Genomic DNA, 26912 nt, shown 5'->3' on the forward strand with positions numbered 1-26912 from the left:
AGAAAGTAGAAAGAGGGAGTTCAGCACTTGCCTGTGAAGCCTAAGGACCCTGGTTCGAGGCTCAATTCCCCAGGACCCACATTAGCCAGATGCACATGGGGGCGCATGCATCTGGAGTTCGTTTACAGAGTCTGGAAGCTCTGGCGTGCCCATTCTCTCTCTCTCTCTCTTTCTCTCTCCCTCCCTCCTTCTCTCTGTCGCTTTCAAATAAATAAACAAAAAAAATTTAAAAAAAAAGAAAGTAATTTGTTACTTATTTATAACTGAATGGCCCTGTTTAATCTGTGATTTTTTTTTTTAGCATTTTCTTTTTTATTGACAACTTCCATCATTGTAAACAATATCCCATAGTAATTCGCACCCTCCCCTACTTTTCCCTTTGAAACTCCACTCTCCATCATATCCCCTCCCCCTCTCAATCAGCCTCTCTCTTATTTTGATGTCATCATCTTTTTCTCCTATTATGATGGTCTTGTGTAGGTAGTGTCAGGCATTGCGAGGTCATGGATGTCCAGGCCATTTTGTGTCTGGAGGAGCACGTTGTAAGGAGTCCTACCCTTCCTTTGGCTCTTACGTTCTTTCCGCCACCTCTTCCACAATGAAACAAAGGATGTCCTGGGCATCCAAGTAATGAGAAACTCAACTACATGACAGAGTGCTATTTTTGGATGAGTGACAGCTGTTTTGCACAACACCGTGGAGGTCTGCTGATCTCTTACAATCAATGAATGATGCTTTGGAAGGTGTGATAGAGATGTTTCAGTGCTGAGCACTCCTCTGTCACTTCTTCTCACTGTGTAATTTTTTGTTTGCTTGTTTGTGTTTCGAGGTAGGGCTTCACTCTGGCCCAGGCAGACCTGGAACTCACTATGTACTCTCATAGTCTCAGGGTGGCCTCGAAATCTCACCTCAATCCTCCTACCTCTGCCTCCTGAGTGCTGTAATTAAAGGCATGCGCCACCATGCCCAGCTCACTGTGTGATTTTTTTTACACAATTTTATTTAATTAATTTATTTGAGAGATAGAGAGAGCTCTACATGAGTCCTGGGGAATCAAACCTGGGTCCTTTGGCTTTGCTGGCAAGGCCTTCACTGCTAAGCTATCTCTCCAGCCCCAGTGTGACTTTTTTTTTTTAAAGGCACAAACTTATTATACAAGCAGTATTAATGTAAAAATATGCAGACTATTTTTTAAACTTTTGCAAACATCAGAGCCGGGCCTTTAATCCCAGCACTCAGGAGGCCACCCTGAGGCTACATAGTGAATTCCAGGTCAGCCTGGGCTAGAGTGAGACCCTACTTGGAAAACAAAACAAAATAAAACTTCAAACATCGTTTGTTATCTACAACGAAATGTGATCCAATGGAACTAACCTTAGCACCAACTTTGTTCCCTAAACGTCCCTGGTTTTGCTCTTCAGACTGTACCTCATTGTTCCAGAGGAAGTTACCACCTAGGAGTGAGAGAAATGAGGTGTCAGGACAGGTAGTCATGATGCCACTCCCCTCAGCCATCACTCCTGCTTCTTTTCAACAGTCAGAAGGCAGGAGGAGAGACTGAGTTAGAGAAGCGGGTGCGTATCTGTAAGTCTGTAGACGTTAAGACACAGAAGGATTAAAATATCCGAAGTATGTTTCAATTTTTCATGGCATGTGTGTTTTACTCCAGTTACAATGTGAAATATAGTGAAAGTAACACATGGGAATGTATAATCCATTTACCAGATGCCACTGTATTTAATATTGGTTCCTAAGAGGTATTACCAATAATTACAAGTAAGAGGATGGAGCGATGGCTTTGCAGTTAAGGAGCTTGCCTGCAAAGCCTAAAGACCTCAGTTTGATTGCCCAGGACCCATGTAAAGCCAGATGTACCAAGTGGCCCATGCGTCTGGAGGTTACAGTGGCAGGAAGCCCTGATGCACCCATACTCACTCTTTCTGTCTGCCTTTTTCTCTCTCTCTCTCAAATAAATAAATAAAAATTTAAAAATAATTGCAAGTAACATATAGAATTAGGAAATGATATCTGTTGTGACTTTAAGATCCCATACTGAGTTCCAGGTCAGCGTGGGCTAGAATGAAATCTTAACTTGAAAAAAAAAATTCTGTTTGGGATGCCTATAAATCCAAAAAATTTAAAAAAATTTTTATTTTGTTTATTTTTTATTTATTTATTTGAGGGTGACAGACAGAAAGAAAGAAGGGGAGAGAGAGAGAATGGGCTCTTGAGGGCCTCCAGCCACTACAAATGAACTCCAGATATGTGCACCTGGCTTATGTGGTACTGAAGAATCAGGTCTTAAATCAGGGCCCTTAGGCTTTACAGGCAAGCACTTAACCGCTAAGCCATCTCTCCAGTCCAATCCAAAGTTTTAATCCTAGTAATGTGTATTATTATGACATTTAAAGAATAATTTATAGTTTAATAAAACTTTTCAAGAATTATTTTAACATATGTATAAAAGTTAAGTAGTGACATTTTCAATATATTATGAACCTACTGCCACTAATTAATTCCAGAACATTTCATCATCCCCAAACGAATTCCTTACTTATTCCTACTCCTCCTTCCTGTTTGAGAACCACAAATCTGCCTTTGGTACTGGTTTGTCTATACTGGTATTGGCTAGAAAAGGAATTATACAAAGCACGGTTTTTGGTCTGGTGTCTCCAGTTAGCATAATGCGTTCAGGGTCCGCCTGGGTTGTAACATCTCTCAGTACTTCATTGATCTGCGCGGCTGAAGAGATTCCATTGTATGTCTGCACACTGTTTACACAGCCATTAGCTAGGGAACATTTGGGCTATTTCAACCTTTTGGTTGTTGTGCCTAGTGCGATGTTTTTGTCTGAACATGTGTTTTCAGTTCTTTTTGACACATGGCCAGGAGTGGAATTACTGGGCTGTAGTTTCATGTTTAATTTACTGAGTTGCTGACAAACTGTTTTCCATAACAGCTGCACCATTTTTCGTTCCCACAAGTTCCAACGAAAGCCCCAATTTCTCCACATCCTCTCCAAGACTTCTTTTCTGTTTGTAAAATTATAGTCATTCTAGTGGGTGTGAAGTGCCATCTCATTGTGCTGTTGATTGGCATAATGATCAATGGCAGTTGAGTATCTTTGTGCTGGGCTGTCATTTGCATCTTCATTGGAAATGTCTATTCAACTCCTTTGCCCATTTTTAATTGGATCATTTGTCACTTTTTGTTATTGAATGTGGGAAATCCTTTTATATTCTGGATACTAGTCCCTTACCAGATATATAACTTGAAAATATTTTCACCTTTGATATACTGCAGGTTTTGTAAATATATATATATTATAAATATATATATAGTTACTGATAGTTTTGGTGTCTTATCTAAATGTGTGACCTATTACATAATAAAACTTTAAGAGAAAGAAAAATCTGTTGACTGAGAGCTAGGTGTGGTGGCACATGCCTTTAATCCCAGCACTCAGGAGGCAGAGGTAGGAGGACCACCGTGAGTTCAAGGCCACCCTAAGACTACATACATAGTGAATTCCAGGTCTGCCTGGGCCAGAGTGAGACCCTACCTCGAAAAACAAAACAAAATCTGTTGACTGTAGTGTATGCACTTAGGCTTACTTCTGGACTCCTAGTCCTGATCTGCATGTTTATTTACATATCAGTACCACACTGCTTTGATTACTGCAGCTTTGTAAAAGGTTCTGAAATTGGGAGATGTGAATCCTTCTAGTGCTCCTTGTTGTTCCAAGACTGTTTTTGTCCTTTTTGGGTCCCTTGCAATTCCTTATGAGTTTTAGGATTAACATTCCCAATCCTGCAAAAAGGTTATTTGGGATCTTGATAGAGATTGCATTGAATTTGTAATTTTGTAACTGGGTGTTAGGGGTTCAGGAAAGTCTTTGATCCACAATCCCTGGATTTGTGCCTATTTTTAATCAAAGAATTGAATAAAATAAGACTCAGAAGGATAATTAATTATTAAATTATTATATTTATTTAGGGAAATACAGAACCAAGGGAAGGAAAATGAATACATCCACATGACTTGAAAGCCCCACATAGTGTGCCTGGGAAAACCATGGAGAGGACAGAAAAGAAAGTTCAAAGAGCTCCTGCCATGTGGCATTCAGGAGGGGTAAAGAGCCCATGTAAAAAGCAGGGGTTTTGTGGGGGGTCACCCCTTGGCTTGGCCCAGCTGAGCTGAGCTGAGGGGAAACTCACCAGAAGAAATGAATGGGCTGCAAGAAAAGGAGGCTTGTCCCCTTGCCCACATCTACTTATAACCTTATGGTGGAGGGCCCGCCCTACCCGTGGCTCAGGTGAACCAGAGAGACAATGACTGGTCTGGGCTAGGGGCTGTCTCAGCAAGAGGCTAGCCATGACAGCAAGTGCTGGGGGCTGAACTTGACCAACCACAATGTTTAATTTAAATCCTAGGAAAGACCTTCCTCCTAGGAAGGGCCCAAGTTGTTAGTGGAAAAACAGATCTAGGGAAGAAATAGGAAATTAGATCATCCTGGGATCTCCAGCAAAGTGGAGACTGCAAGGATAGGCCCGAAGACATTCCTGCTTCTTACTTTCAGGGACACAGTCACCCTAACTGACTAACAAAGCAACCTGACTCCCTCCCATTCCCCCCACCGTTAAGAAGACACTCTATCAGCTGTTAGAGCAAAGAGGACGACTGGTCAGTCTTTTACTGCTTCCAGCTGAACGAGCGTGTAGAAATATGGCAATTAGACTCTCCCAGAGAGGGGAACTATTCTTTTTAATTTTATTTTTATTTTTATTTTATTTGAGAGTGACAGAGAAAGTGGGGGCGGGGGGGGGGGGAGACAGAGAATGGGCACATCAGGGCCCACTCCAGCCACTGCAAATGAACTCCAGATGTATATGCCACCTTGTGCATCTGGCTTATGTGAGTACCGGGGAATGGAGCCTCGAACTGGGGTCCTTAGGCTTCACGGGTAAGTGCTTAACCACTAAGCCATCTCTCTAGCCCTTTTATTTTTTAAAAATATTTTTGTTTATTTTTATTTACTTGAGAGGGACAGACAGGAGGGGAACTATTCTAAAAAACTTTGAAAGTATACTGATGGAGTGCAGGAAGGCAGTCTTGGAAGAAAATGTTGGGGGAAAAGAATAACAGCAAGGAGTTCAGGGGTAAAGTAGGCATACAGCAAACTGGTAGCCCTGACTGCCTAACCAAATTTCTATCTCCTATCAATTTTAAGAATAGTGGCATCTTAACAGAATTAAGTTTTCCAACCTAGGAACATGTTCTCCACTTAATTTAGGTTTTCATTTCTTGTGGTAATGTTTTATAGTTTTCACTATACAAACCTCATGCCTCCTTGGCTAAATTTATTCCCAAGTATTTTATTCTTTTTCATATTGCAAACAGAATTGTTTCCTTTCTAGACTTTTGTGAGTGTAGAAATACAACTGACTTTTGTGTGCTCTTGTATCCTGCAATATTTTAAGTTAGAGGTTTTTTTTTTTGAGTTTTTGAGTTTTCAATATATAGGACTACATTTTCTGCTAATATAGATTTACCTGTTTATAACTTGATTTCCTGTTTCTTTTCCTAATTCCTCTGGCTAGAACTTGGAGTTCAGTTTGACAATCACCAGAAGGGTCATGATGTCAGGGTGAAGTCTTCATTATGTTGTAAGCTGTGGGTGTTCATCAATGCCTTGCATCAAGCTAATGAAATTACCTTCTCTTCCCAGTTTACTTTTCTTTCTTTCTTTCTTTGTGTTCCCTGGAGGTGGGTTTCAAGGTAGGGTCTCATTCTAGCCCAGACTATCCTGGAATTCACTATGTAGTCTCAGGTTGGCCTCGAACTCATGGTGATCCTCCTACCTCTGCCTCCCGAGTTGCTGGGATTAAAGGCATGCGCCATGCCTGGCTTTTTCTTTTTAATAAAAAAGCCAACTGGATGTTGTGACACACACACCTTTAATCCCAGCATCCGGAGGTTGGAGAATTGCTGTGAGTTTGAGGATTTGTCTAATGGTTTACTTTTTTGTTTTGTTTTTGTTTTTTGAGGTAGGGTTTCAGTCTAGCCCGGACTGACTTGGAATTCACTATGTAGTCTCAGGGTGCCCTCGAATTCATGGCAATCCTCCTACCTCTACCTCCCCAGTGCTGGGATTAAAGGCATTTCGTTGATTCCTCAGATCTGTAGTCATAAGGGACATTGGCCTGTGAGTGTCCCGTGAGGTCTTTGGCTTGGGTAGCAAGGTAATGCCTACCCTATAGAATGTGTTAAAAATGTTCTCTCATCTTTATTTTCAGAAGGGTTTGACACTTGGTGTTAATTCTTTCTATGTTTGGTAGCGTTTACCAGTGAACCCATATAGTTCTGGACTTTGTTAGTTTTTTTTGTTTTGTTTGTTTGTTTGTTTTGTTTTTCAAGGAAGGGTATCACTCTAGCCCAGGCTGACATGGAATTCATTATGTAGTTTCAGGGTGGCCTCAAGCTCATGGTAATCCTCCTATCTCTGCTTCCCAAGTGCTGGGATTAAAGGTGTGTGCCACCATGCCCAGTTCCTCTTTGCCAGTTTTTTTTTTTTTAAATCCTTTATTCATTTGAGGAGAGAGTGAGAGAAAGTGAATGGGCACACCAGGGCCTCCAGCCACTGCAAATGAACTCCAGACGCATGCGCCCCCTTGTGCATCTGGCTTCACATGGGTACTGGGGAACTGAACCTGGATCCTTTATTTTACTCCCCCCCCCCCCCCCCCGAGGTAGGGTCTCACTCTAGCCCAAGCTGACCAGGAATTCACTATGTAGTCTCAGGGTGACTTCAAACTCACAGTGATCCTCCTACCTCTGCCTCCCAGTGCTAGGATTAAAGGTGTGCACCACCTCACCCAGCTGAACCTGCGTCCTTTGGCTTTGCCACCAAGTGCCTTAACCATGAGCCATCTCTCCTGCCAGTCTGTGATTACTGACTGGAGCTCATATGTTTCAGATGTATTGAGATATTTCATTTCTTGAGTCAATTTTGATAAGTTATATATACCTATGAGTTTTGTTCATTTCATCCAAGTTATCTAATTTGTTGAAATTAATACTTATCGTTTAGTTTTTTGAGATAGGGGCTCACTCTGTCCCAGGCTGACCTGGAATTCACTATATAGTCTCAGGGTGGCCCTGAACTCACAGTGATCCTCCTACTTCTGCCTCCTAAGGATTAAAGGCGTGTGTCACCACACCCGGATTAATGCTTATTTTTACAAATTTGTTTATGATTAACTCAATATATTATGCAATTTAATATTTACAGAATTTGAAATGCCATGCTTTATGCATTTACTTTCCCTAAGGCAAACTGTATAAAATTCTATAAAAGACTTAAATAATGTGTTTGCTTCTTCTTTTTTGGTTTTTCGAGGTAGGGTTTTACTCTAGCTCAGGCTGACTTGGAATTCACTATGTAGTCTCAGGGTGGCCTTGAATTCACAGCAATGCTCCTACCTCTGCCTCCCCAGTGCTGGGATTAAAGGTATGTGCCACCACGCCTGGCCAGAAATAGGTTTCTTTAATAGTATCTGTGAGAGGAAGCCCTACTGCAAAAAGAAAGAAAGAAAGACAGACAGACAGACAGACAGACAGACAGAAAGAAAGAAAGAAAGAGAAAGAAAAAGAAAGAAAGAAGAAAGAAAGAAAGAGGAAGAAAGAAGAGAAAGAAAGAAAGAAAAAGAAAGAAAGAAAGAAAGAAAGAAAGAAAGAAAGAAAGAAAGAAAGAAAGAAAAGGAAAGTGTGCTAGCCAGGCCTTTGCCAGAGTAGCAAATCCACAAAGGAAAGCAAGTCCGTGAGAGAAGCCAGTTCCTTCACTTTAACATGAGCCTGACCTTCCCTGTGGGCCTTAGGGAACCAGAGTGAATAATGAGTGTTCCAGGAATGATCACAAGTTTTCAACCTCCTTAAGGAGGTAAGAACTGAGGACTGCACTACTGAAAGTTTTATTTTGTTTCTCACATCTTTCCCCCATCTCCCTTGCCCTAAATACATACATATACTATACCCCAGGCTGGTCTCTCCTTCTTGGGAAAAGAAGTGAATTTATACCCATTATATAGTGAACGTATGAGAGAATTATTCATAAGAAACCCCCACCACTGTAACTTTCTCGGTAATCACGCGGTGGAGCGACTACAAGATCTGATGTGGGAATACTCACTCCATACTTCCCGAGGTGGAAACTTTCATGTACTTTCAAAACCAGCTCATTACAGAAAGACGAGACCTTGTTTCTGTTTTTAAAGAAAATAACTGAAATCAAGGCTATACTGATAGAAAATAATCATATATTAGTTATAACATTGTATTTTTAAAGATGGGAATTTAGTTTATACTCATTTTATATTAAGTTAATGATTTATACCTTATAGGAAATTTAACAAAATGTTACTGCCCAGTGCCCTTTTGCATACAATAAACAATTCATGGAGAGAATTAACATTCACATATGTGATCAGAGTTTACAAATGTACAAAACTTTAGGTAACAAACACTTTAAGCTTATTTTTCAAATATTCACTTAGCCCATTCCCCCAAACTTTTTGATAACAAAGCACAGTGGATTACTAACTATGGCAAAAATTTAAGAAACAAGGCAGGAAACATAAACCCAGAAAGGAGAACATAAGATTATCCAAACAATTTTGTCAGTATCAAAAGACAAGAACAGACAATCTTTTGTAATAGAAAAAAATCCATATAATTAAATACTAGTTAGGTGAAACAATATTATAGATTATATTATATTTATTTTTCTACATAAATTTGCATATCTTATACTTAATGTAAAACATTCTATTTTAATTTCAATTGTAATCTATCACACATAGAGTTCTTGGTTGAGTTCAGATGTAATGGAATGGATACTTAAGTAGGACTCAAATATCATAATCAGATTTTTTTTTTTTTTTTTTTTTTGAGGCAGGGTCTCACTCTGGCTCAGGATGATCTGGAATTCACTACATAGTGTCAGGGTGGCCTCAAACTCATAGTGATTCTCCTACTTCTGCTTCCTAAGTGCTGGGATTAAAGGCATGTGCCACCATGCCCACTTCATACCAGTTTTTATTTGGTCATTTTTGTTTTAATGCCTTAGTATTTTTGCTTATTCTGTCTTTCTCTAGGCCAGTTTTAACAGTAAAGCATATATAATGTTAGGTGTTTCTAAAAAACTGAACAATATAATCTTTAGTGTGTCATTACAATATGGATTGTAGTTAAATAAAAATTATTGCAACTCATATATGATAAACTTATAAAATAATATTTTAGAAGTATGATATGCATGCACTGTCATAAATCTGGAGAATGTGAGAAAAATGTCTTGACTATGAATAAATGAAGTTCCCAGTCAGGACTGGATTGTTCTGGAAAAGTATATTTCTTCTCATATTTTCTATCAAGAAGATATGTTCATGATCCACCACTATGGTTTGATTTACTAAGAAATGAAAGTATTTCATCCTGGTCCCTCCACTCCTTCCTCCTTTCTCTTAGCATCTTCATCTTGAGATGAGGCACTTTGTGCCTAGGAATGTGGCATTGCACATTTGCTAAAAATGCATCTACTGGTTGTAGAATAATTGTACTATGTTAATAAAGGAAGAAGATCTCTTCATTTAGGAAATGAAGCACTAAGTTATAATTTCACAGTCACAACGCAAGCTCCAGCTCTTCCTAGGCACAGTGGAGCAACCTGAAAAACAAATAAGAGATGCATTTTGGAGTTAGAGGGAAAACGTGGCTACTATCACACCGTTGGTGCAATGCTGAAGTAACCAGCACTGGTGACCGAGGCCTACTACTGCCGGCCCCTGGCCAAGACCCCATCTCACACCTTCTCTTAAAGAAGAAATACTTTTTATTTACTTACTTATATGTGCATGTGTGTCGGGGGGCGGGGGGAGAAAGGGAGGGAGGAGGGAGGGAGAGAGAATGAGAATGAATAGGTGGCTTCTTGCTGTTGCAAACAAATTCCAGATGCATATACCAGCTTGTGCATCCGGCTCTATGTGGGCACTGAAGAATTCCTCAGTACCTTGGGCCGGCAGGCTTTGAAAGCAAGTGCTTTTAATTGCACAGCCATCTCCCCAGTTCTACCCTTTTCTTGTTGGCAGGGTCTTGCTTTAGCCCAGGCATTCTTAGGTACTTTGATGTAGCAAGTGACACAGCATCTAAACAAGACAGTTATGCAGCCAAGGTCACTGACTTTACGTTCAGAGTGATTAGCATGAGTGAGTATTTATAACTAGCCTCACGCTGGCCAGTGGGCTGCTTATAAGTGGCCTACAGGCATAGTAAGTTAGGTACATCTTGGAAAGAGAGTCTTGCATCTCTTTTTGGGCTCCATGACTGTCATTCACATCTACTTCTGGCACGGTCAGAGTCCACACGAGGTAATCAGGCGATACTATATGAAATCCTACAGTTTTAATTCAAGCCTCCAGTTTTACCCCTTCCAGCTTCCACCTGTCACTTAAGAAATGAGACTGAAGTCGTATGACCTAAGTCCCTTTATCCTCTGCTTTCTTTCACCTGAAAACTCGCTGTACCTGTCCACACTTGTGTTCCCATCTTTTCCTCAAGTCTGGTGTGAGGGTGCATCTTCACTGTCACCTTCAGTGCATTTCAGAGTCACCTAGGAAACATACTTCAGGGGGAGCCTGTGAGGTTGTCTCCAGAAGTTTCATGAGCAGACTGGCGGTGGATGGGGGTGAAGCCACTGCATGGGCTGGCACCCTGGGCTGAACTAAAATGGAGAAAGGGAGCCAAGCACCAGCACTTACTGCTCTCTGCTTCCTGCCTGCCACAGGACACACTGTGACCTGCTGCCTCACCCTCGAGCCACCATAGTGGACTGCCACCCTTAAACTGTGAACCAAAATAATCCTCCCTCCCTCCCTATGGAGTTTCAGGTAGCTCGTCACAGCAACAAGAACAGTAACTGATCCAATCTGCGCCCCAGTTCTGTTGTCTCTCCCTTCAGGAGGTGCTCTCCTCCGGTTTGTCTGTCACGCTGGAGCAGCTGGAACGTCTCCACACTCTCACCCTCAAGTCCCACTGCATACTGAATCAAAACCACCTGGACTTACATGCTCCTCCGGCACTTAAATTTTTTAAAATACATTTTATTTATTTATTTCAGAGCGAGAAAGAGGTGGGGGGCAGGGTAGAGAATGGGCGCACCAGGGCCTCCAGCCACTGCAAACAGACTCCAGACGCATGCGCCACCTTGTGCATCTGGCTTATGTGGAACCTGGGGAATCGAACCAGGGTCCTTTGGCTTTGCAGGCAAGTGCCTTAACTGCTAAGCCATCCCTCTAGCCCCATCACTAGTATTTTTAGGTGCTGCACACAACAGGCAGGTATTCTACCATTGAGTTATATTCTAACCCAGAAATTGTCCTTTCTCTACAAACTTTCTGAATTAGATAATTTTTTTTTCAAGTAGGGTCTCACTCTAGCCCAGCAGACCTGGAACTCTCTCTGAAGTCCCAGGCTGGCCTTGAACTCATAGCAATCCTTCCACTTCTGACTACTGAGTGCTGGGATCAAAGGTGTGTGCTACCATGCTTGGCAAATTAGATTGTTTTTTACCAAGGCTTTGTTTAAAAATCCTACTTTCTAACTGAAGCCTGTCTCCTACTAAAATAATGGGGTTTTTTGGATTGCTCTGAAAAGATATTTAATGTCAACTGCTTCTAGGTTACCCTCTTACGGTGCTGGGCGTCTGCATGCTAGGGAAGCATACTACCACTGACCTACAGTCCCAGGTAGTTTCTACATTTTTTTTTTGTTTGTTTTTTTTTGGTTTTTTGAGGTAGGGTCTCACTCCAGCCCAGGCTGACCTGGAATTCACTATGTAGTCTCAGGGTGGCCTCGAACTCACGGTGATCCTCCTACCTCTGCCTCCCAAGTGCTGGGATTAAAGGCATGCGCCACCACACCCGGCTCATTTTTTTTAGTTTGGAGACAGGGTCTTGCTTGTTAAAACTGTCAAGCCTGACCTTGAACTCACTCTGTAGCCCACGCAGACCTTGAACTTGTGGTCCTCTTGCATTAGCCTCCTGGGTAGATCCAGTTACTTTTATATAACTTACATAATTTGCCCATCTAAGAAGCCTAATTCTGTGACAACAGGGACATCTGTTTTCTTAAAAATATCTAGCACTGCTCTCCTTAATATAAAAAAAAATCTTGGCTCAGGTAAACATTTCTTGAGTCTTTTATGTACCATGTATTGAGTTGGGCATTACAAGCAAAAATCCTGTCTAGTCTTGTGATGAAGGAAGCAAAGGTCTCAAATGCTCATTGTTACATGCAAAGGCCCTCTCAGAAAGAGATCGTTGGAAGTCTTTCTGTCAATGAACTTGCCAGGTCAGGTTTCTTACCTGTTAGTGAAATGTAGGGTTTCCATTTTCATTAGGTTATAACCAGAAATGTAATCTGTTCCCAAACATCAATGATTTGAGTATTTAGAAATTATTGCTCATGAACAGCAAACTGTTAGACACTGTCTGACCACTGAACTTGCTTATTTTCCAGCATCTCCCTCCCTTTTGTGCAGCTCTTCTGTGATCCTAACAGCTCACCAATGCCAGAGCATTTCACTAAATGAAGAGTGAGGAGTCAATTAATAATCTCTCTGAATACTAGCTTACACTTCAAAAGAATCTGGGTTTTAAGCCAGATGTGGTGGCACACGCCTTTAATCCCAGCACTTGGGAGATAGAGGTAGGAGGATTGCCACCCTGAGACTACATAGTAAATTCCAGGTCAGCCTGGGCCAGAATGGAACCCTACCTCAAAAAAAAAAAAAAAAAAGAATTTGAGTTTTGTTATAACATTAATAAAATTAAGTATTTCCTTTAGTATTCTCATTTAGTTAGAGATGACATCATCTACTTGTGTGACCGTGTCAACACTGGTTAAAAGTGGAAGGCTCTTCCTTACTAGAAGTGCCTTTGTGATAACTGAGTGTGACAGTGAAAAAGGGAAGGCCATACCTGGGTCCATTCGTTTGTCTGGGGGTCGTACGCCTCCACTGTGTTAAGGTAAGTCTGTCCATCATACCCTCCAACGGCATACAACTTGTCTCCAAGTAAACAGACCCCCACTGCGTCTCTGCTGATGCTCATAGATGCCACGGCCGTCCACATGTCTGTTTTGGGATCATATCTGAAAGAAAATTTTAGAACTGGAGTTGACACTGCTCTTGAAATAATTCACGTCAAAATAGTTTTGTCCTTCAAATCTTTCTTCTGTCCTATTTTCTGCTATATCTATAAAATATATTGAATCAGATTAACATTTTCCTACAAACTTCTAACTTGAAGTATTATAGATTCATGTGATAGATGTACAACACTTAAAAGGACCTCACATAAACATAATACTGAAAATTGCTTCAAGGCTTGACAGCGGCTGTTGAAACTTTGGGCCAATCAATATACTAAGCTCTGTGCAAGATGACTTAAATTCTGTTATTGTAGTGTCCATTTTTGGATTTTCTTTTTTTAAAGAGTTTTAATATTTTATTTATTTTTATTTTATTTGCAAGCAGAGAGATAAAGAGGGGGGAGAGAGAGAGAGAGGATGGATGGGTATACCAGGGCTTCTAGTCACTGCAACAAGCTTCAGACACATGCGCCACTTTGTGCATCTGGCTTTTAGGTTGGCACTGGGGAATCAAATCTAGGTTGTTAGTTTTTCAGGTAAGCACCTTAACTACTGAACCAGCTCTCCAGCCCCTGTTTTTGGACTTTGTTGCTCCTTTCATGAGTACCATAACTAAGGCTTCCCAGTGCTATCCATCCAAGATTATATATGTCATGCCAAGATTACTTGTATAGCTTCTGTTACTGCTGGCATTGGTAACAGCCTTGTCATTGGATACAGTAGTACAGTGAGCCGAACTTATGGGGCAAAACACATGAAAGACTTCCCTATCCCTCCTTGGATTAAAACATGTAACAAGCATAGTCTGAATTATTTTCTCCCCACTACAGGTGAAATGTGGGTGTAACTTATCTGCTTTTTCAAGTCTGGGAATTATTCCAGAGAATATTTAGAATCATAACAAACCTTATTCTTCTAGTTAGTTATAATATACTAATTAACGTCACTATTGACTATAAGATACACTGCAGCTTTAGAGATGGTGGACCCTGAGAGTTGTATAACTGGCCAGCAGGCAAGATGGGCCACTGGTGCAATAGTGGCATGATCATTATGGAGAAAGCAACTGCTCTCTGATCGGTTCTGAGGCCTGCTCTATGGAGGGCATTTATGCTTGGTACTGAGAACCTAGTAACAAGTCTATGGCTGGAAAGGTCATAGAACCCCAGGCAGAAAACAACTACTATTGTCTGGCTAAATGGAAATGTGCCCACCACACTGCCCTCTAAAAATGCTCCTGCCCACCAGTTAGTGGTGCTCTCACTTTTGGGCAGAGACCCTTCTCTTTGCAAAGGGGAGGAGACTCAGCACTCATCACAGTGCTAGAGTAAGTGACTGTGGAGTGCCAGCACTAAGTAAGACTTGTCCCTCACTCCCTCCAAGGCTCAGGGACACTGCAGAAGAGGGGGTACAATGAATGCTGGAGACAGAGGCTGGGGAGGAGTATTTAGAAACTCTATCTTCTGGACATGAAATGGTCACTGTTTCTGACCTCACTATGACTGCCACTGCCTGCACGAGGTCTGCATAACTGGACCCATCAACATGTCACCATGAATGATGGAGGAGAGTAAAAAAGGAAAAAAAAAAAAAAGACATCAAAGTGGGAGAGAAACTAGTTGGAAGGAAGAGGGCTTCAGTGGCAGGTGGAGATGGAAGATGGGGTGGGAGGCAAAAGAATGTAATGGGTAGGAGTTATGATCAAATCATTATGTTTATGTATGGAAATGGTCAATAAAAAAAAACTGACCTACCTTTTCTCTTTGGCGCTCATTAACTTCCTACAGCTCTTTGAAATCCAAAATCTTTATTTATTTTTAAATTTTTATTAGCATTTTCCATGATGAAATCCAAAATCTTGAATAAGGCCTCGACACTATGTGATCTGCCTCCTTTCCTGCCAGACTGCCCTTCACTCTTTGTTCTATGGCCACAGCAGCTGCCTTTCCATTTCGTCTTCCATAGGCGCTATATTATTTTCTGTTTTGATATGTCCATACGTGCCTTTACAGATTCTTTCTCTAAAATGCATTCAGTTCTCTCCATGTCTTGAGCTAGCCTGAACTACTGGATGGAAACCTGACCTACCATGTACCCATGTAAGCCACATGCATCTGGAGTTTGTCTGCAGTGGCTGGAGGCCTTGGTGTGCCCATTCTTTACCCTCTCTGCCTGTCTCTGTATCTCTCTCAAATAAATGAACAAATGAAATATTTAAGCCGGGTGTGGTGGCGCACACCTTTAATCCCAGCACTTGGGAGGCAGAGTTTGGAGGATCCCCATGAGTTCGAGGCCAGCCTGAGACTACATAGTGAATTCCAGGTCAACCTGGCCCAGAGTGAAACCCTACCTCAGGAAAAAAAAAAAAGTATTTATTTGAGAGGTGGGGAAAAGAAGGGAGGGAGAGAATGAGTGTACCAGGGCCTCTAGCCACTGCAAACAAACTTCAGATACTTGTGCATTTGACATATGTGGGTACTGGGGAATTGAGCCTGGGTCCTTTGGTCTTGCATGCAAGCACCTTAACCACTGAGCCATCTCTCCAGCCCTCCTTTTCATTTTAAATATTTTTTTTCTGAGTTATTTATTTTATTTTTATTTTTTTTGGTTTTTCGAGGTAGGGTCTCACTGTGGTCTGAGTTATTTATTTATTTACTAGAGACAGAGAAAAGGAGAGAGAGAGAGAGAGAAAGAGAGAGAGAGAAAGCGGGGGGAGAAGATGGGAGAGCCAGGGCCTCTAGCCACTGCAAACAAACACCGGATACATGCACCATCCTGGGCATCTGGCTTATGTGGGACCTGGACAATCGAACCTGGATCCTTAGGCTTCCCAGGCAAATGCCTTAACTGCTAAGCCATCTCTCCAGCCCTCTTTTCACTTTTTATTTGGGTTCCAGTCCAGAATTCATTCTCTCTGAAATTCAGGGTCTCTTTCCCTTTTCTGATGAGGTGTACTGTTCAGTCCAAAATAGGCACAAGATAAATGCCCATTATATGATTCAACAAATCCATTATCATACAATGTATCCCAAGGTAAAACTTGATACTTTTGTTTTGTTTTGAGGTAGGGTCTTACTCTAGCTGGAATTCACTATGTAGTCTCAGGGTGGCCTCAAACTCTCAGTGATCCTCCTACCTCTGCCTTCTGATGGCTGGGATTAAAGGAGTGTCCCACCATGCCTGGCTAAAAATTGATACTTTAGGTGGGTAAACATGAGGATAAGGATCCAAGTAGGCTGTTTTGAGACAGATGGAGAGATGGCCAGAGCAGACAATCTAATGTGCACAGAGATCTTTAGAGAACAACTTGCATGAGACTGATGCTCATTAAAGGGTCTTTAATTTGTTTAGAAAGTATATGCTCTGCGTATTTCTTCACAGAAAATTACCTCTCCACACAATCTGAGAGTCTGGAAGTCAAGTTGGATGCAGGGGCATCATGTCCTCCAATCGCATACAGCAATCCATTCCAGGTCGTGACTCCCACTCCACCTCTCCTTTTTGACATTTGTGCACACAGAGTCCACTTATTGGTATGAGGATCAAAGCATTCTACCGATTTGAGACAAGAACTTCCATCACGACCACCGACTGCATAAAGTCTGTACAAAGAAGAAATGAAGGGACACATAGGAAACAGTGCTGTTACCACACTTAACACAGAGGCCGTTCACAGCGTATCACTGAATTTAAGGTGTCAACTGCATGACATGCTGAAGTTCGTGTCATTAACAAAGAAGACAGGGGTGGCAGAAATGTCTCCGTGTTTTGGTAAAGCACTTGCTCTGCAAGCCCAGAATCCACATAAAGCTGGACGTAGTAGCACATGAGTCTGTAATCCCAATGCTCCTCCAGCAAGATGAGAGGTGGGGCAGAACTCCTCCTCACGTGCAGAAGGTGAGCATCGATCCAGAGGTTGTGCTTTGACCTTCACCTTCGTGCCACGACATACCTGCCTGTCCTCACTTGTGAGCACACACGTGTCATGGATACACATGCATACCAAATTAAAAAAAATATTTTTACTTATTTTCAAGCAGGGAGAGAGGGGAAATAGACACATCAGGGCCTCCTACCACTGTAATGAATTCCAGATGCATGTGGCACTTTGTGAATCTGGCTTTATGTGGGTACTGGGGAATCGAACCCTGCAGGCTTTACAAATACCTTTAACCACTGAGCCGTCTCCTCAGGCCTACACCAAGTTTTTTTTTTTTTTTTTTAAAGAAGATATAGTACCGATTAAATGACACATGTGACATTATATGTTACTTTGTGTGTACATGAAAAGGAAAACATAATGAACATGAAGAAAGTGACAACTATTTAAAACCTGGGTAAGTCACCATTGATTGTAACATGTACTGCAATTTTAGAGATATTAAAATGTGCCTTAAAATAGATAAAATACAAACATACAACAGCCTTTAAGGACCCATCCCTACCCTATTAACATGGGTCTTCACTATGAAAAGCAGCAGTCCAACTGTAAGCCTTATGATTGGCCAGCCAGGCCAAATGAGCAAATGGGTGCAATAGTGACATGTCTGTCATAGAGGAAACCAACTGCCCTCTAATTGGACTGGAAGCCCGCCCCATGCACAATATTGAAAACCTAAAACAAGGGTAGTTATGACCCCTAGGGGTGTAACGTCTGCTGTGTCTGGCTAAATGTATATCCTATGCTCATCAAACTGCCCAGTAAGCACTTCTCTTAGTGTTCATACCTATATATTAATGCTATTCTCACTTTTGGTAAAGAACCTTCTCTTTTCAGATGGCAGTGACCTTGGGATGACTCAGAAGGCATCATGGTGTTGGAAAGAAGTGACCGGAGTGCTCAGCACTGCAATATCTCTATCACACCTTCCAAGGCTCAGGGTCTATTCCGGAAGAGGTGGCAGAAAGAATGTAAGAGCCAAAGGAAGGGTAGGACTCCTTACAACGTGCTCCCCCCAGACACAAAATGGCCTGGATATCCATGACCTCACAGTGTCTGACACTACCTACACAAGACCATTATAATAGGAGGAAAAGATGGTGACATCAAAATAAAAGAGAGACTGATTGAGAGGAGGAGGGGATATGATGGAGAATGGAGTTTCAAAGGGGAAAGTGGGGGAAGGGAGGGCATTACCATGGGATATTGTTTATAATCATGGAAATTGTTAATAAAACAAAAAAGTGGTAGTCCAATGATCAAGAACATGAACTCCTGAACCACACTCTCTGGGTTGAATACCTCTGTGACTGTGGACAAGTTACTGATCCTTACTCTGCTTGCAGTTACACTTACAAGCCCTGCCTCCCAGGATTATTGATAACCAAACTTAAAGTACTTTGAATAGTGTGTAATATGTAGTAACCATGGTATAAGTACTCAGACTGAAAAAATTCTTTGTATTCTTTCAGGGATCTTAAAGTAAATAAAACAATGAGTTAATATTAAGAGTTAAGTTGTATTGGTAACACTTTTTTTTTTTTTTAAGGCAAACCCAACAGATTGGCCTTTTTTTTTTTTTTAATGTAAGAGAGTGAGAGAGTGACAGAATTGGTGTGCCAGGGCCTCCAACCACTGTAATCAAACCCCAGATGCGTGTGCCACCTTGTGTGCATGTGTGACCATGCATGCTTATGTCACTGTGCGTCTGGCTTATGTGGGATCTGACTAGTCAAACATGAATCAGGCTTCACAGCCAAGAGCCTTAACTGCTAAGCCATCCCTCCAGCCTGGTAACACTTTTTGAAGTGTGTTTTATGTCAAGCAATGCTTTAGCCTTTCTTCTTTCAGTACTGGAGCTCAAACCTATGGTCTTGCACATGCTAGGCCAGTTATCACCAGCCACTGCAGTCAGTTTTAAACCATGTTCTAAAAATAGATCCTGTTGAGGAGCTCAAAGAGTCCTCCAAATGGTTAACTTGAAATTCAAGGTTTTAATTTTCAAAAACATCACTTGGGTCAAGTAAATGCCGTGCAATGCCAAGAGCTCACTTCTCTTCCCTATCACAGTACCTATTACAATAAAAACCATACATAAGGTAGCATCAGCTACCTTAAAATAAGGGTTACATCTTGGCTGACCTCTCTCTCCTGCACTCCCCTTTCCTCCCTCTACTTCTTCCTCCTCCCATCCTCTCTATCCCAGGCTGGCCTGGAACTATAGGCCTGGCTTGCCTTGAGCTGATGGCCATCCTCCTGCCTCAGCCTTCTGAAGGCTGAGATTGTGGGTATAAGCCTATCTTTTAAAAATATATTTATTTATTTGCAAGGAAAGAGGCGGGGGGAAAGAAAGAAAGAGAGAGAGAAAGAGAGATGGGTGCACCAGGGCCTCCTGCCACTGCAAATGAACTCCAGATGTATGCACCACTTTGTGCATCTGGCTTTACATGGGCACTGGGAATTAAACCCAGGATGTCAGGCTTAGCAGACGGGTGCCTTTAACTGCTGAGCAGTATCTCCAGCCTCTATCTATGACTTTTAAAATTATGACCAGGAATACAAGTAGTTATTACTGATAATATTTGAGACTGAATTTAGAAAATAAGTTTTCTATTGCTTTAACACGAGCTAATTAGGGCTGGAGAGATGGCTTAGTGGTTAAGTGCTTGCCTGTGAAGCCTAAGGACCCTGGTTCAAGGCTTGATTCCCCAGGACCCATGTTAGCCAGATGCACAAGGGGGTGTATGCATCTGGAGTTCGTTTGCAGTAGCTGTAGGCCCTGGCGTGCCCATTCTCTCTCTCTCTTTCTCTCTCTCTATCTGCCTTTCTCTGCCTGTCGCTCTCAAATAAATAAATAAAAATAAGCAAAACAATTTATATAAAACGAGCAAATTAACGAAAAAATTTTCAAAGAATCTAATGATACTTCTCTAGCAGGTAAAATAATTGTTAATCATTTCAGTCTCTTATCTATGAGTCAGGATTTTTGTTATACTGGACAAAACAGAAATAAGTTGAGTGCTCTTAAAACTCATTCTTTGCCGGGCATGGTGGTGCACACCTTTAATCCCAGCACTTGGGAGGCAGAGGTAGGAGGATTGCCGAGAGTTCAAGGCCACCCTGAGACTACACAGTGAATTCCAGGTCAGCCTGGGCTACAATGAGACCCTACCTCAGAAAACAAAAAACAAACAAACACTCATTCTTTTCCCATTAATTCTTATAACTAAAACTTATGAACTTAACTGCATGCCTTTAATCCCAGATCTTAGAAGGCAGAGGTAGGAGGATTGCTACGAGTTTGAGGCCACCCTGAAACTACATAGTGAATTCCAAGTCAGCCTGTGTTAGAGCAAGACCCTACCTCAAACAACAAAAACAATCAACCAACCAACCAAAAAACAAACAAAAAACTTATGAACTTAAAAGTTTAAGAAAGTTTAGAAAAAGCAACTCCCCTTTGTCATAAATATTGAGGCTTTGAAATATTTCATTTAAAAGAAAAATTCTATTTTTTTAAAATATTTTTTGTTCATTTTTTATTTATTTATTTGAGAGTGACAGACACAGAGAGAAAGACAGACAGAGGGAGAGAGAGAGAATGGCCGAGCCAGGGCTTCCAGCCACTGCAAACGAACTCCAGACGCGTGCGCCCCCTTGTGCATCTGGCTAACGTGGGACCTGGGGAACCGAGCCTCGAACCAGGGTCCTTAGGCTTCACAGGCAAGCGCTTAACCGCTAAGCCCTCTCTCCAGCCCAAAAGAAAAATTCTATTAAAATATTTGACAGCAGTGATTTAAAGGTAGCCCAAGCAAGAATAAGTTCAAATAAAGCTTTCTTTTAAACATGATAGACATGCTGGGCATGGTACCTTTAATCCCAGTACTTGGGAGGCAAAGGTAGCAGGATCACTGTGGTGGTTTGATTCAGGAGTCTCTCATAAATTTAGGTGTTCTGAATGCTATGTTCCCAGCTGATGGAGATTTGGGAATTAAAGCCTCCTGTAGGCAGTGTATTGTTGGGGGTGAGCTTATGGGTGTTAAAGCCAGTTTCCCCTTGCCAGTGTGTGGCACACTCTACTGTTGGTATTATCTATCTGATGTTGGCCAGGGGGGTGATGCCCACCCTCTGCTCATGCCATTGTTTCCCCCTGCCATCATGAAGCTTCTTTCCCTTTGAAGCTGTAAGCCAAAATAAACCTTTTTTTTTTTTTTTTCCCCTACAAGCTGCTCTTGGTTGGGTGATTTCTACCAGCAATGTGAACCTGACTGCAATAACCACCATGAGTTCAAGGCCACCCTGAGACTACATAGTGAATTCCAGGTCAGCATGGACTTAAGTAAGACCCTACCTCAAAAAAGTGAAACAAAACAAAACAAAAAACAAACATTGTAGAAACACCAATGTGATGGTGCATACCTTTAATCCTAGCACTTAGGAGAATGAGGTAGAAGGACTGCTGAATTCAAGGCTAGCCTGGGCTAGAATGAGACCTTGGTTCAAAAGAGTCAAACATGGTAGAAACAACAATACATTTTTCTGATCATTAAAAAACATTTTGGGGGGGACTGGAGAAATGGCTTAGCAGTTACAACATTGGCCTGTGAAGCCTAAGGACCTGGGTTCGATTCCTCAGGACCCACGTAAGCCAGAAGTACAAGGGGGCACATGTGTCTGGAGTTCGTATGTAGTGGCTAGAGGCCCTGGTGTGTCCATTCTATCTGTCTCTTTCTCATAAATAAATAAATAAAATATTTTAAAAATTTTTATGTGTTGCTGGGGACTGAATCAAGGCCTAATATATGCAAGGCAAGCACTGTTTCAAGAAAGCTATATATTCCCAGCCCTCTAATGTTTTTAAATTATTATTATTATTATTTTTGGTTTTTTGAGGTAGGGTTTCGCTCTAGCCCAGGCTGACCTGGAATTCACTATGTAGTCTTCGGGTGGCCTCAACTCTTGGGGATCCTCATACCTCTGCCTCCCGAGTGCTGGGATTAAAGGTGCGTGCCACCATGGCCAGCTTTTAAATTATTATTATGTGTGTGGTGTGGATGGCATATACATGTGTACAAAAGAAGTCAGAGGAGAATGTCAGATATTCTCCCCTATTGCTCTTTTGCCTTATTTCCTTGAGAAAGAATCTCTCATTGAACCCGAGCTGACATCTTATAGTCAGACTGGCTAACCAGTGAGCCCCAGTGATTCTCCTGTTTCCACCCTCCTCTGCACTGGGGTTTCAGGCACATGTGGCCACATTCTGCTTTCTATATGGGTGCTGGGGATCAACTTAGCTCCTCGTGGTTATGCAGAAAATGCTCTTACCTCCTGAACCGTGAAAATGCAATGAGTTTTAAAGCTACTTCTTTATCCTGAACAAATGAGGGGGATGGAAAGCTGACACATCTATGAATAGTTTCCACTATCTATCAACTGTGATGGTGTGTACATAAACAACAAAAAGCAGAACTTAACTGATAGGCCTCAGGAAGTAAGACCTTAAGCCATACAATATAAAAATGCTTTCTCAGCATTAATAAGCAGGGGACCCTGCAGACTATGAAATCAATCAGCCAGACAAGAAGTACACACTTGTGCAATAGTGGCACACAGCCTCTATGAGTAACCAACTGTTCTCTGACTGGACATGAGGCCTGCTCTGTGGGGGAGCAGTCATATCTGGTACCAGAAGCCAAGTCAGAATCCCACTGTCATGAAACTCAGACTCCAGGAAAACCAAAACCAAAACCAAAACCAAAAACACTGCTCTCTGCAGAACAAGAGTAGGTTCTCAAGTAACCTTGCATACCCCCTTTAATTAACCTAAGCTGCTCTCACTCTTGGTTGGAGAATTTCCTTTACTTTATTTTATTTATTTTTAAATATTTTATTATTTGTTTGACAGAGAAAGAGGGAGAGAGAGGTACAGAGAGAGAATGGGTGCGCCAGGGCCTCCAGCCACTGCAAATGAACTCCAGATGCATGCGCCCCCTGTGCATCTGGCTAATGTGGGTCCTGGGGAATCAAACCTGGAGCCTTTGACTTTGCAGGCAAACACGTTAACTGCTAAGCCATCCCTCCAGCCCTCCTTTATTTTATAGATGCCAGAAAAAATGAAGACGAACCAAGATCCGTTGATAAGGCAGAAGACAGCTGACTGCCCACCACGAGATGTGCCACCTCTACAATGCTGGCCTGTGCCCAGGAGAAATTGTAGAGAAGTGGTGACATGAACACTGCCCTTACTGCTAGCCTGACATCCAGCTCCAGGGTGATGACAGACATGGTGATCAACCACGACCTATCAAAACAGAAATCTAAAAACTCAACACTGAATCAGACTGCCAGTAGGCCTGCCATAGCACAGAGAACATTGCTGAAGAGGGAGTGGAAAGACTCTAAGAGCCACAGAATAGGCAGGAATACCCTGAGGCACTGCCCCCCACAGCCCAACAGGAACTGAGGCCTCCATGACCCCAGCAGTGAATACTATACCCACTGAGGAGGGCACCCAGGGCAATGGAGCAGGGGCAAGGAGATAAAAGAGCATAACCTGGGGCTGCAGAGATGGCTTAGCGGTTAAGGCATTTATCTGTGAAGCCTAAGGACTCAGGTTTCATTCCCCAGAACCCATGTAAGCCAGATGCACAAGATGGCACATGTGTCTGGAGTTCTTTTGCAGTGACTAGAGGCCCTGGCATGCCCATTCTCTCTCTTAAATAAATAACTATTTTAAAAAGACTATAATCTGTTATAATATATATAATAAAATGAAAAAAACTTTGCTAATGTTTTCTGTATTTTCTTATAACACAGTTCTATAAATAATTTTGTCTCTATTTTGATTCCTTTGTCTCTAGATTGATTCCTTCCTCTTTTTTACATACTTTTGTTTTTGAGGTAGGGTCTCACTCTAGCTCAGGCTGACCTGGAATTCACTATGTAATCTCAGGGTGGCCTCAAACTCTCAGCAATCCTCCTACCTCTGCCTTCCAAGTGCTGGGATTAAAGGCTTGCACCACCACACCTAGCTGCTATTTTATTTTTAGAGAAAGAGAGAGGAGACAGACAGACAGACAGACAGACAGACAGAAGAAGAGAGACAGAATCAGCACACCAGGGCCTCAGCCACTGCAATCCAACACCAGATGCTTGCACCTCCTAGTAGGCATGTGCCACCTTGCTCTTGCCGTACCTCTGTGTCTGACTAACGTGCGATCTGGAGAGTAGAACATGGGTCCTTAGGCTTTGCCGGCAAGCGCCTTAACTGCTAAGCCATCTCTTCAGCTCCCTTTCCTCTTTTTAAAAAAATATTTTAGGGCTGGAGAGATGGCTTAACAGTCAAGGCACTTGTCTATGAAGCCTAAAGACCCAGGTCTGATTCTTTAATACCCATGCAAGCCAGATGCATATGGTGGTGCATGCATCTGGAGTTTTGTTTGTAGTGGCTAGAGGCCCTGGTGTGCTCATTCTCTCTACTTGCTTCTTTTTTTTTTCCTCTCTCAAAAAAAGGAATATTTTATTTATTTGCAAGGAGAAAGAGAGAAAGGGACAAAGGAACATGGGTGCATCAGTGCCTCTAGCCACTACAAACAAATTCTAGATGCATGTGACACTTTGTGCCACTGGCTTCATGTGGGTCCTGGGGAATTGAACCTGGGTCATTAGGCACTGCAGGCAAAGGCCTTAACTGGCTAGGTCATCTCTCCAGTCCCAATTTCTTCCTCTTTCTGGAAATGGTATTACAAAAAGAATGAATCAAATCATTTTCATTACCAACCATAATGGGCTTCTTTGTATGGTGGGAAAGAAGTGTTGTAAAGGATTCATATTTAGTTTTTGAGTAACTAAGAGGAGGCCCTACTTAAATCTGTTCATTTAGAGTAGATAAGAGGCAAACAAGTGCCTTTCCATTCTGGAACCACCAGTTTACCAAGATAAGAGAGAAGAGAAGCAAAAGTAAAGATGCACCAGGAGGAAAAATGGAAAGAGGGCTGGGATGGCCAAGTAAAGTGCTTGCCACCAAACGTGAACACGGGAGTTGAGATCCTCAGTACCACATAAATACTGGGCAGGCGAGCCCACCTGTAATCCCAGTGCTAGGAAGCTGGAAGCAGGATCCCCAGGGCAAGGTGTCTATCTAAAGTAGCCAAATCAGAAGCTCTGGGTTCAAGCAAGATGCTCTGCTCAGTAAATAAAGAGAAGAGTGATCAACACAGACACCCGACATTAACTTCTGGTTTCCACATGCACACATGCATCTCTGAGTACACACAAACATGGGAAGAAAAGAATAAAAAGGGAGGGATAGAGGGATGGCTTAGCAGTTAAGGCACTTGCCTGCAAGGCCAAAGGACCCAAATTTGATTCCCCAGGATCCACATTAGCCAGATGCATAAAGGAGTGCAAGCATCTGGAGTTTGTTTGCAGTGGCTGGAAGCCCTGGCGTGCCCATTCTCTCTCTCTTTCTCTCTCTCTGCCTATTTCTGTACCTCTCTCTAAAATAAATAAATAATAAAATATTTTTAAAAAGAATAAAAAAGGGAAACATTGAAAGAGATTATATTACTTTTAAAAATAAATAAAAAGGCCTGGAGGGATTGCTTAGTGGTTAAGGCATTTGCCTGCAAAGCCAAAGGACCTAGATTTGATTCCCCAGGACCCACATTAGCCAGATGCATAAGGTAGTGCACACATCTGAAGTCTGTTTTCAATGGCTGGAAGCCCTGGTGTGCCCATTCTCTCTCTCCCTCCCTCCCTTTTTCTCTGTCAAATAAAGAAAGAAAATATTAAAAACAAATAAATAAATAGATTTTTAAAGTCCATTTTAAAGGTATTTAAAGCAGTAGAATCTTACTGTACAGTATCAGATAGCTACATAAACTTTCTTAACTCATAATAACAACTAGAAACAACATTGAGTTTATATTTAGAACTATTATAAAATAGTTATTTATATCTACCTTATATAAAATAGTCATATTTTAAATTCTTCTTCAAATCAAAGGATTTTTTTGTAATAATGAATTTCATTTACTGGGATTGAAATGGGACTTCAAATAGCTCCTTACTTTCCACTCAGTACTGCCACACCTACTGTGCTCCTGGGGGTGGACATAGGGGCAACAAAATTCCACTGGCGAGCCTGAGGGTCCCATCTCTCCACTGTATTCAGATAGCTCCAGCCATCATGGCCTCCTACTGCGTACATGGGGCCTTCTAATACAGCCACGCCTACAAGGATAGGAAAGAGACAGGACTTAAGGTTTGCTCAAAAATCATATTTTAATTAAAATATAGGCACAATAAATCTCAAGCATGCGACTTAACTAATCCAAGACTTATGCTGTAGCTATTTGAATCCTCATTGCTCTTCTTAGTGGGTAGAGCTGAAATAGTACTATAGTTCTATTGCAAAATGTTTCAGAGGCAGTATTTTGTGGTATTAACACACAGGAGAGCTATTTTAAAACTATACCACATGCATATATTACCACAATTTAAATCATTTTTCCAAAACTTGGACTTAAGACATTTTAAAGAACAGTTTTATTTTCCCTTCTAATACTTCAAATTCATAAATTTTACCAGAGTTAAATTTGATACCACAACTTATCAGGCATGAGTTATCATTGGAGAACTAAGCCAGACTCATTTGTTAATTTATTCAACAAACATATATTAAGTTCCTACTAAGTACCAGGCACTCAACAGAACATAAAGATAAGGACTGTACCCTCACGGATCAATCCTGCTTTAGTCAGGA

At 41.7% G+C, this 26912-nt stretch overlaps 1 protein-coding gene across 7 annotated transcripts in view; it reads right to left on the reverse strand.

Moving 5' to 3' along the window:
- Window positions 1-8295: 8295 nt before the first annotated feature.
- Window positions 8296-26912, reverse strand: part of Klhl5 (kelch like family member 5) — an 82791-nt gene continuing 64174 nt past the window's right edge. For all 7 annotated transcript variants that reach the window (XM_045161667.1, XM_045161663.1, XM_004658658.3 and 4 more), the window contains 4 exons: window positions 26218-26380; window positions 16596-16808; window positions 13035-13206; window positions 8296-9724 (listed from right to left, as the gene is read on the reverse strand). In XM_045161667.1, the coding sequence (XP_045017602.1) occupies window positions 9668-9724; window positions 13035-13206; window positions 16596-16808; window positions 26218-26380 (605 nt within the window). In that variant the 3' untranslated portion in view covers window positions 8296-9667. The remainder of the gene's footprint in view (window positions 9725-13034; window positions 13207-16595; window positions 16809-26217; window positions 26381-26912) is intronic.

The sequence above is a fragment of the Jaculus jaculus genome, chromosome 11 (assembly GCF_020740685.1).
Source record: "Jaculus jaculus isolate mJacJac1 chromosome 11, mJacJac1.mat.Y.cur, whole genome shotgun sequence".
Classification (NCBI taxonomy): Eukaryota; Metazoa; Chordata; class Mammalia; order Rodentia; family Dipodidae; genus Jaculus; species Jaculus jaculus.